Source organism: Peromyscus californicus, unplaced genomic scaffold (genome assembly GCF_007827085.1).
Source record: "Peromyscus californicus insignis strain IS unplaced genomic scaffold, ASM782708v3 Scaffold_7__1_contigs__length_154581171, whole genome shotgun sequence".
Lineage (NCBI taxonomy): Eukaryota > Metazoa > Chordata > Mammalia > Rodentia > Cricetidae > Peromyscus > Peromyscus californicus.
Window position 1 is genome coordinate 86,073,149 of NW_026294595.1, and position 10,665 is coordinate 86,083,813.

Here is a 10,665-nt window from a genome sequence, read left to right on the forward strand (position 1 = left end):
ACACATATAATAAGTTTTTAAGTGTCTTTACCCACATTACAATCTAATTCATGATAGTCACTTAAATTCATTATTTTAGATTACAGTTTTAAAATTATCTCTAACTTTTGAAAACCATGTTAATGGTCTTACAGTCTTTTGATTCTCTGGAATACTGTATTCACTTACGGTTGTTCTCAATATCTTTTTTAGTTCACCTGAATTTCTTGAATTCATTTAATGTATTTTATCTAACTTTATAAATTATCTCATAAATGTATGTTTTAATAATTAATATAATTTAATGTAATGCATCATTCTGAGAGGAACTCTTTCCAACCTCCATAAATCTCTTGTTCTCTGGTTCCTAGTATTTTGTAAATAGTCTACACGAACTAAAAAAATACCCTACTGTTGAGCTATATCTCTGGCACAGTGATGGAATTAAAATTACTAACATTTAATCCTGTTTTTGATGCCTTTAAATTTAATTCATCTTATCCTTCAGTTTTTTTCAGGATTTTCCTTGCTTTCTGATCCAATGGGCCAAGTGAATACTTCTATTATACCTGAATTTGTTTTGCTGGGACTTGCACAAACATTTGGAATGCAGTTCTTCTTTTGCTTCTTCTTCTCCTTATTTTATGTGGGGATTATTTTTGGAAACCTTTTCATTGTGTTCACAGTGATTTTTGATTCTCGCTTACACTTTCCCATGTATATTCTACTGGCCAACTTGTCACTCATCGACTTGGGCCTTTCATCTACAACAGTTCCTAGGACAATATCTGATCTTTTAACTGGTTGTAAAGTCATTTCCTTCCACAGCTGCATGATACAAATGTTCTTCATTCATGTGATGGGTGGAGTTGAGATGGTGTTGCTCATAGCCATGGCATATGACAGGTACACAGCCATCTGTAAGCCTCTTCACTATCTGACAATTATGAACCCCAGAATGTGCATGATTTTGGTAATAGCTGCTTGGACCATAGGCATGATTCATGCCATATCTCAGTTTATTTTTGTCATAAATTTACCCTTCTGTGGCCCCTATAATGTAGGAAGCTTTTATTGTGATTTTCCAAGGGTCATTAAACTTGCATGCATGGACACTTACAAACTAGAATTTGTGGTCACTGCTAACAGTGGTTTCATATCTATGTGTACCTTCTTTTTCTTGATTGTATCATACATTTTTATCCTGGTCACTGTCCGGCAACATTCTTCAACTGATTTATCCAAAGCATTCTTCACCTTATCAGCTCATATCACTGTAGTGGTTTTGTTTTTTACACCATGCATGTTTCTTTATGTGTGGCCTTTCCCAACTAAGTCACTGGATAATTTCTTTGCTATTGTTGACTTTGTTGTCACTCCTGTCTTAAATCCTGCTATCTATACTTTAAGGAATAAAGATATGAAGTTGGCCATCAAAAGGCTAAGTAGACAGGTTTTAAGTTCTAGGGAAGTTACACAGTAAATTTTATTAACAAAAGCATAGAATAGTGCTATGCACTATCAAGACGTCCATGAAATCTATAGAATAAAAACACTTTTATTATTTTTTTAGAAATTCTTGGAGTATATCTATCAAAGAATGTCACTTCAAATGGAAGTTACAATAAGTTCTGCTGGTTACAAAATAAAAGAGTTATATGTTTTTCCAATTAACTAAATGTTTTATTGTTTTTAAGTTTTTGCGTTGTATTGTATTTAAGTATTTTCATTGTATTTAAGCTATTATAATCGACAATTATTCCACAACCTTTCATATTATTTTTATATAAATGTGCAATATAACTATCAGCATTTTTATGCAGATAAGAATACTAGTTATTAGTATATATTTCTTATGGAAATTATGTGGATCCAATGGATAAAAGGTGGGTTTATATAAACCAACAATTATGGAAAATGAAATGAAAATAATTCTTAAATGTGCTTTAAGTTAGATAAGTAGGAAAATAAAAACTATTAAAAAGTATGTGTTCTGTCTTGCCTGGTTTTCAATGATAATGTGCAATGTTCTTTTAGACATAGACATATACTTTGAATCATGCAATACCTGTGTATATCCCTCTTTAAATAGCATAACTTTGCTTCCATGGTAGTCTTCCTCAAAGAATTTCATGATTGATATAAAAATAATTGTACAATTTAAATTATCTCAGCTGACTTATTTTCTAAAGTTATACTACCAAGATCTCAAAACATTATTTAATGTGCCAGCTCCCAAGCTACTGTGCTTATGAAGAAGAATCTCCTGGCTCCTTCAAACAATACCTGGAATGACAAGTCTGAATGTGTTTATCAGAAACAATTTTAGAAACTTAATTGTTTATCTCTGCTCATTCTAATGTCTTGATGATAATTAAAACTGAAAAATAAGCTGATAAGAACTGAGACATCTAATATTAGTCAAGGAAATTTTTGATAAATTCTTCAGATACTGGCTACCAATGTCTTAAACTATACCCTCTTTATAAAATTGAAATATTATCATTCATTGCCTGTTATTCTGTCTAAATTTTAATTTTGCAATATCACTTTATTTGGTTTACCATGGTTTTTTTTTTTGTTTTGCAATCACAGTTAGATTGAGTGAGATAATAAAATGATCCCGTGATCAAGAAATTGTGACAATGTTCCTTAACTCAGGAAAGGTTCATGTTTCCTCCAATAGTCAAGGGAAAACCTGTGACACTATAAGAGTTAGTCTCCCCAGTCACCCTCAGGCTGTTTCTGGATTTTTCATGGGCTTCTGGTTACTTCATGAATGATTTATCATTAGCCAAGCAGTTTACTCAGAAGAACAATTCACATAAAAACCACTCTCCCAGAAATGTTAATGATTTGACAATATGTATGAGAGTGACTATGTACTATTCTTTCTCTTAAAATTGATGTCAACACTTCTAATTGTGAAACAGGTAAGCAGAATGACAAAACTGAAATTCATCAGTAGAAGCAGCTACAGTGTAGAATTTTATTGATAGTTAAATGCATTTGTCAGTAGAAATATTCACTTATACAGGATTCAGTTATGATACTTTTCAGGAAAACAAATAGAAAATCCTGCCATATGTAACTGAGTTAACATGAGTAATATTGAAAAGGATAACTCTCATTATCAGTGTTTTAGATGCAATAATTATTGACTCCTACACCTAATTTTACTGAGTTAATGTATTCTTTCCTCTCTATGCAGTGGTTTTATACAGTTCTTATTTCCCAAAAGCCTAATATTTTCTTGTTCCATGTCTTTCATTTTTTTAATAATCCTAGGGAAACCTAGTTAGGTACACTTTTTTCCACACAGAAGCTGCAAACTCTATTGGTACAACTTCGGAAATTCTGAGAACTATTGGTTGGGTTGTACCATTTTGAAAACACAAAAATTAAAGCCCAAGAATTTTTCTTACTACATCCAGGATCAAGCAGTAGATCTGTGCTTAAACCCAAAGCCCTGATCCCCATCACTATGATTATAAATATATTTAAAAATCAAGGTAAAAGATGCTTATGAAAAGTTCAATATTTTAATGATTGAATTCAAAGTGAATATGCTGAAAGAATTTCTATTCAATCATGCTTGGTCCTTGGTTATTATAATAAAAACAATGTATAAGATGCAGAACTCCTTCAGTGAATAAATAGAATTATTATATTCTCCAAAACTTTTTGAGTCTTTTTTAGAATCTCAAATGAACTTTGAAGAGATTGTGCTGGTAAAAGGACCCTAGATGAAGATTCCATTTTATTATTCTCCTCTTAGCAACATAATTCTGAAGATGTGATCCATATTGAACCACAGGATTCATTTTTTTTCTTAAAAGTAGCACTGTTAAGTTCTTATTTTCTACTGTGGTAGATTTTGGTTTTCTGTACATGAGAACCCTTGAACTATCTTCAGCCATGGCATAGTTCTCATGGAGATACGATTTGGAATTTTTCATTCAATATCAGTGAAACAAGATATATTAACATTTTGAAGCAAAAAAAGCACTCAAAACAACTTTAATTTGCATAGTATGATTGGAAAGAAAACTTTAATGAACTATCACACCATAACCTATCTCACAACAGAAATCCTACACTTGAGTACTGGCTGTGCTAGGATGATTATATTTTTCTTGGGTTAAGAAGACATGAACTAAAAGAAGTCCCATGAGTTATTTTATGATTAAAACTGTCCTTCTGTCTGGAAAAATAGAGCCAGTAAGTTTGAATATGACTTTGTATACAGTAATTTGATGCTTAACTAGGCAGGGGTAAGGAAAGAGGTTTGGAAAATGGAGAGATTCATATCAATTTTAAGCACAATGGGTTGTGATATAATAAATCTCCATAACCAATAGCAGCATTCTCCATCAGATTTGGCACAGACAACCCTCTAGGCCCTTATGTCTTTCAGCGGACAGTATTCATCAAGGTCCGCCTCTGTATTTTGCGTTATATGTCTGCTGTGTCCCCTATTCTGTTACTTATCATCAGTTCTGTTTCCTAGTCAGGAAATTATTCCTTGTTTGTTTGTTGTTTGTTTGTTTTTGTTTTTTGAGACATGGTTACTCTGTGTAGTCCTGGTTGTCCTGGAACTCACTCTGTAGATTAGGCTGAACTTGAACTCAGAGATCCACCTGCTTCTGTGTCTAGGATGCTAGGATAAAGGCATGTGCCTCCACTGGCCCTTCGTATACTTCATCTGCTACTTCATTCACTAGAAAACTACTTCAAACAATATTTATTTTCTTTTCTAGAAACATGATTAAAATGTTTCCTCCAAGCCATGAAAAGCAGTCATTGTCCAGTCCCTAACTTGCTACCGAGCAAATTGCAAGATTGTCCCAACAATGCCTCTATACATTCAGGAAATGTCCACTTTCCATTGGTTCCTTCTGCATAGTCATATTCTTAAAAGTAATTGGAATGCTGCATATTGTCCCCTTGTGTTCATTATAATTAGTATCAGAATTAAACATGTTACATTGTTCCTGCTTACTCAGAATAAAAATACTTGAAACATTTGAAAAAATCTTTAATCCGTGCCTCCTGTTAATTTCTTTTACGACTCTAGTAACAGCTATAAATTATTAGGTACATGCCTCATGTTATCAACTGGAAAACAGTTTTTCATAGTTATACCTAATCCCTCCTGCACTGTTCATCCAATGTGGCCACAAATTTCAGTGGTGTCTTCAAGGTCATTCAGGTACATATTCAACTGTGCAGACTTGCAGCTCACAAACTCACTTCTCAAGCAATAGAGAGGACTGCTGGATGGGCTCACTTGAAAGATTCCCCTTTTCAGCTCACACAACCACAATTTGTAGTTATTACCTACAGTTGGGCTTCAAACAGTTTCTTAGCTTTACTTCAAATCTCTCCCTCTTAAAAACACATTAAGGCTAGAGTCAACAAACTAAATATTTTTTCCCCAATGCTCCATATTCATGACAAAAAAAAAATCACATTTACTAATTCCAGAATCTGCCTCCAAATTAATCTTCCATTAAACTTCTTCGCCTTATTACTCACAAAAGATTTACTGAATTTTCCGAAAGTTACCTTAGAGATCCCCAATAGGAATCTTCCATCCTCTCACTTTTAAATCAAACATTTTTCCTTATTTTTGTCCTGTAGTGTAGTCTAGCACTATAGAGACCTGGGAGCCTTGGCTACCTGAAGAACAAGACAACCAAGGATGCACTGTAGGAAAAATTATGAGTTCTGATTTCTACTTTGGGAGCTCTTGTGAAATAGCTTATACCAAGTCCAAAATCAGTGAGCCCGGAGTAGAATTTGCATATAACAACTCTGACTTCTTTTCATTGTCTTTTCCAAGGCAAGTGCAGAAACTCTCTTCTGGAATGAATCATCAAAGGAAACAAATCATTCTGTGGTGACTGAATTTATTTTCATTGGACTCTCCGATTCTTTGGAACTTAGAATCTTTCTGTTTGCATTCTTTTTTGTTTTCTATATTGGAATTGTGTTTGGCAACCTTCTTATTGTCATAACTGTGACTTCTGATTCCCACCTCCACTCACCTATGTACTTCCTATTAGCCAACCTATCGTTCATAGATCTGTCTCTGTCCTCTGTCACAGCTCCCAAGATGATTGCTGACTTTTTCAGCAAACACAAAGTCATCTCTGTCAAGGGCTGTTTTGCACAGATATTTCTCCTTCACTTCTTTGGGGGAAGTGAGATGGTGATCCTCATAGCCATGGCCTTTGACAGATATGTAGCAATTTGTAAGCCTCTACGCTACACTACAATTATGTGTGGCAATGTATGTGTTGGCATTGTGGCTGCTGCATGGGGAGTCGGCTTCCTACACTCAGTGAATCAATTAGCCTTTACAGTGAACTTACCCTTTTGTGGTCCCAATAAGGTTGACAGCTTTTATTGTGACCTTCCTAGAGTAATCAAACTTGCCTGTGCAGACACATACAGGTTAGACATCATGGTCGTTGCCAACAGTGGTATACTTACTGTGTGTTCTTTTGTTCTCCTAGTCATATCCTACACTATCATTCTAATGACCATCCAGCGCCGCCCTTCTGATAGATCATCTAAGGCTCTGTCCACACTGACTGCTCACATCTCAGTGGTTCTTTTGTTTTTTGGGCCCTGTATCTTTATTTATGCCTGGCCCTTTCCCATCAAGTCATTAGATAAATTCCTTGCTGTGTTTTACTCTGTGGTCACTCCTCTCTTGAACCCCATTATATACACATTGAGGAACACAGAAATGAAAATTGCACTGAGACGTCTGAGACAATGGAATTTAAAACTTTGGGTAAAGTCTTAGATCTTCTATAGCCATGAGATTGAGATAATGAGAGAAGTAAGTTATTAAATTCTTCAGCAAACCTTATGATGATTTAACATTCCACTTTTACCTCACTTAATAATTGATAAAGATGGTTTTAATATTGCCTCAATTTATTCAATGTGATCATACCTTATGTTTTTATATAGTTTCCAAATTAATAACACTAACTTAAAATACCATTTATTTAATTTTCAGAACAATTAAAGGTATTGTTATGATTATTTTTGTACAACTGGGAATCTCTGGATACCTTTGAGTTTGAGATAACAAAAGATATAAGCTGGACTATTTTACATTAAAGAAAATTTTATTTGACTCATTTTTATAAAAGCATAATAAAAGAATTACTAACCACCTCACTAAAACAATGTGTTCAGTTATAAGTGTTTATATGTGAACTACTGAGATTCATAAAGGATATGCCTACCTGGTAACCATCTATGATTTGTCTCCTACTACCATTAAAAAAATTATCTATTAGTTCATTATCAAGAAAGATTAAAAAACTGAACTTGCAAACATGATTTGCCTTCAAGGTGCTTTACACCCTGTGACATACAGCAATTAGTTATAAGACAGCAAATAAGAGTGTCCCAGTCTCTTACCATGTTTATGCAATGTATATCAATTACATATATCTATCATTTTCCATTAGCAGAACTTTTAATTAATTAATTAATTTATTTATTTATTTATTTATTTTGGTTTTTTGAGATGGGATTTCTCTGTGTTGCTTTGGAGCCTGTCCTGGAACTTGCTCTGTAGATCAGGCTGGCCTCGAACTCACAGAGATCCTCCTGCCTCTGCCTTCCAAGTACTGGGATTAAGAGCATGCACCACCACAACCCAGCTCCATTAGCAGAACTTTAAAGTTAAAAGATGTTGGATTCAATTCCACTTGACCTTACTAAGCATAATTATGGGTATTTAATTAACTTTGTAATATTATATTCCCACATTAATAAAATGGAGATCACGATATGTATTGCATATGGCTTTTATGACAAATAATGAAATAACAGAGACACAAAGACAATATAAACATATGACATATTCACCACTCAATGAATGATACCTAGTATTATAATAGCCATACTAATCATCTATGTTAATGTAGTCAAGAGTTTTAACACTTTGGTATTTCACAGCTTGTTTCAAGAACATGATATATTTCAATCTTAGTAGATGTTCATTTGGGGCATTGTAGATACTATTGGAATGTGTTCATTTACGTGCAAATGTGTATATTTGTGTGCATACTAATGTGCACATACACTGCCATCATACTGAGGAATTCTACATTTCAGGACAGAAGTAGAGAAGACTATAAGTTTTTAAACACAGCAGTGATTCTGCCAACATTTAATCTTTCCTATGTTTGTCATGGAAGCAGGCTAAATTTGGACATCACATACTCTGAGTAATAAGCTATTTATCTGAATAAATTATGATCTGAATGTATGAATAAAAACGGAAATTCAGAGAGCAAAAGGATTAAAATTGTGCCTATCTAAGTGAAAAAAACTAATACAAAAACCCACAAGGACATTAAAACACAAGAAAAGATTTGCCTGTTATCTGACAGCATCTCTAATCAGTGGTAAAATAAAGGAGCTGTTAATAAAGCTGTGGAATCACTGTGTGATGTCAAAAAGGACATATATTTATTCATCATATCACAGAACAATTTATAAATGAATTGAAGATGTGAATCAGTTTACAAACTGCAAACATTTTAAAGTGTGTTTTTCTCTCAGTGTCTGTGCTGCTGGTGTTATATTTAGGAAGTGATCTCTGGTGCTAATGCATTCAAGACTACTTCCTACTTTCTCTTCTATCAGGTTCAGAGTAGCTGGATTTATGTTGAAGTCTTTGATCCACTTGGACTTATAACGCAAGCAATATTAGTTCCAGCCTATATTGTTTGCTCCCAGGGTCCGCAGAAGAGTCTACCAACCAGCTGAGGATTCTAATCTGAGGGATATCAAATGAATCTAAGCACACTGAGTTTTTTAGTCCATTCACTTTATTCTTCTATGGCGATTCTATCTGCACAGTTTCTTTTCTGCTCTCCTACTTAACTCCTCTCGGTCCCTCCTGCGCCCAGTCCCTCCTGCTCTCAGTTCCTGTTCTCTCATCATTCTACCTAGTTCTTTCCATATCCATCATCATCTTTGTTTTCTCCATCAATCCTCTTCTCTCAGTGCTCTCAGAGAACCAGTATATATACCCACACAGTAATTCTTTGGTAAAGCAATGCGAGGCTTGAAGTTTTCAGGGTCTCAGAGAGAGGTGATAAGGACCCACACATAAAGCAATTAATTGTCAGCTTCCAATTACAACCCAAAAGGAGAGTGACTAAAGGGGAGTTCTCTGGTAGGGTCAACTAAAGGCTAGGATCATTAGGGAGTTTATGTGTGAAAACTATAATCTAGAAATGGCTAGGTAAAATGTTAGGGGTCAACAAGTCACAAGAAAGTAAACTGTCTTTGGCGCCACTTTTCCCACTCGTCCCGGCTGTAGCTGCTTTCTGATAGGGAGGGTGACATATGCTAGGTGGCTAAGCAACCTATGTCAGAGCATGTAGTATTTGGTTAGTAAAAGCACTTTCACTCAGAGTAATTGCTGAGGAGAAAATCTAGGAATAGCACCTGGCTGAGGAGGAATAAAAACTTAATTTGCACAAGAAAGAAGCTTGTCACCTATTGCCTGCCTGGCCTAGAGGCAATCTCCTTGGGTCAATAGGAAGTAACTGCCTTAACTCAGCAGCTAGCAAATGGCTAAAACATCATCCCAGGAATGTGAACAGTAAATCTCTTAAATTAGGGTCTTGTGTAAATAACCCAGGGTGAAGGTAAGGGTTGAGGATTTAATTGTTAGTGGCTCTTTTCACTATCTGTGAGTGAGATGAGCTAATGTTTATCTATGTGCAGTTTTGTCCTTGGAAAAAGGTATCTTTGCTGAAATACTTTTGTCCGGAGAATGGCCCTAGCCAGATATATGTTAATGAAAAATAAACACAGCTAGGGACAGTTGTCCAATTACCCCAAATGTATAGGGAAAGTTGTGCCCAAGGTTCAGATGCAATCATGAGATTACATGTACATGTAACATGGAGATGCATGGTAAATGGGGACACTCATATCTGTTATTGCATAAGAAGTTTACAAGAGACAGCCAGTTCATTCAAAAGTCAGTAATCCCATAACACCTTGTGTGATGGTTTCCTCTAACAGAACCCTTAGTTCTGATAGGTTGACCTTCTGAACACTAGTTGTCACTGCTGTATACTCTCATGGACTTTCACTACCAGCGGCTCTCAATAGACTTAAGTTTTGTGCATGGTGACAGATATGCATCTATTTGCAGCCTTCTACATGTTGATATCCAGTTATGCCAGCACCATTTGTTGAAGATGCTTTCTTTTTTCCATTGTACAGTTTTGGCTTCTTTGTCAAAAATTATATGTTCATAGGTGTGCGGATTAATATCAGGGTCTTCAATTCGATTCCATTGGTCCACATGTCGGTTTTTATGCCAGTACCAAGCTGTTTTTATTACTGTGGCTCTATAGTAGAGCTTGAGGTCAGAGATCATGATGCCTTCAGAGGTTGTTTTTATTGCACAAGATTCTTTTGGCTAACCTGGGTTTTTTGTTTTTCCATACGAAGTTGAGTATTATTCTTTCCAGGTCTGTGAAGAATTGTGTTAATTTCTTCCTAATTTATAAATTTAGTAAATATTTCTAATATATATATATATATATATATAATTAATTTTAATATTATATTAAACTATTTAAAATGAAGGTAATAAAAAGTGAATTAATATCATTCCAAAATTAA

The 10,665-nt window shown here is 34.7% G+C and overlaps 2 protein-coding genes across 2 annotated transcripts; both read left to right on the top strand.

Moving 5' to 3' along the window:
- The first annotated feature begins 520 nt into the window (after nucleotides 1-520).
- LOC128100957 (olfactory receptor 4F17-like) lies at nucleotides 521-1,462 on the top strand. The gene has a single exon (XM_052723688.1). It carries the CDS (start codon nucleotides 521-523, stop codon nucleotides 1,460-1,462), a length of 942 nt encoding a protein of 313 aa, XP_052579648.1.
- A 1,381-nt stretch (nucleotides 1,463-2,843) lies between these two features.
- LOC128100958 (olfactory receptor 4F4-like) lies at nucleotides 2,844-6,796 on the top strand. Its single transcript, XM_052723689.1, has 2 exons — nucleotides 2,844-2,912; nucleotides 5,825-6,796. The coding sequence occupies exons 1-2, from the start codon at nucleotides 2,844-2,846 to the stop codon at nucleotides 6,794-6,796; spliced, it is 1,041 nt and encodes a 346-aa protein (XP_052579649.1).
- The last annotated feature ends 3,869 nt before the right edge of the window (nucleotides 6,797-10,665 follow it).

What these genes read in the sequence shown, in the direction of transcription:
- LOC128100957 (XM_052723688.1), top strand. Translation starts at nt 521, where the DNA reads ATGGGCCAAGTGAATACTTCTATTATACCTGAATTTGTTTTGCTGGGA.
- LOC128100958 (XM_052723689.1), top strand. Translation starts at nt 2,844, where the DNA reads ATGTATGAGAGTGACTATGTACTATTCTTTCTCTTAAAATTGATGTCA. An exon ending in CACTTCTAATTGTGAAACAG is followed by an intron (nt 2,913 to 5,824) that starts GTAAGCAGAATG and finishes GTCTTTTCCAAG; the next exon opens with GCAAGTGCAGAAACTCTCTT.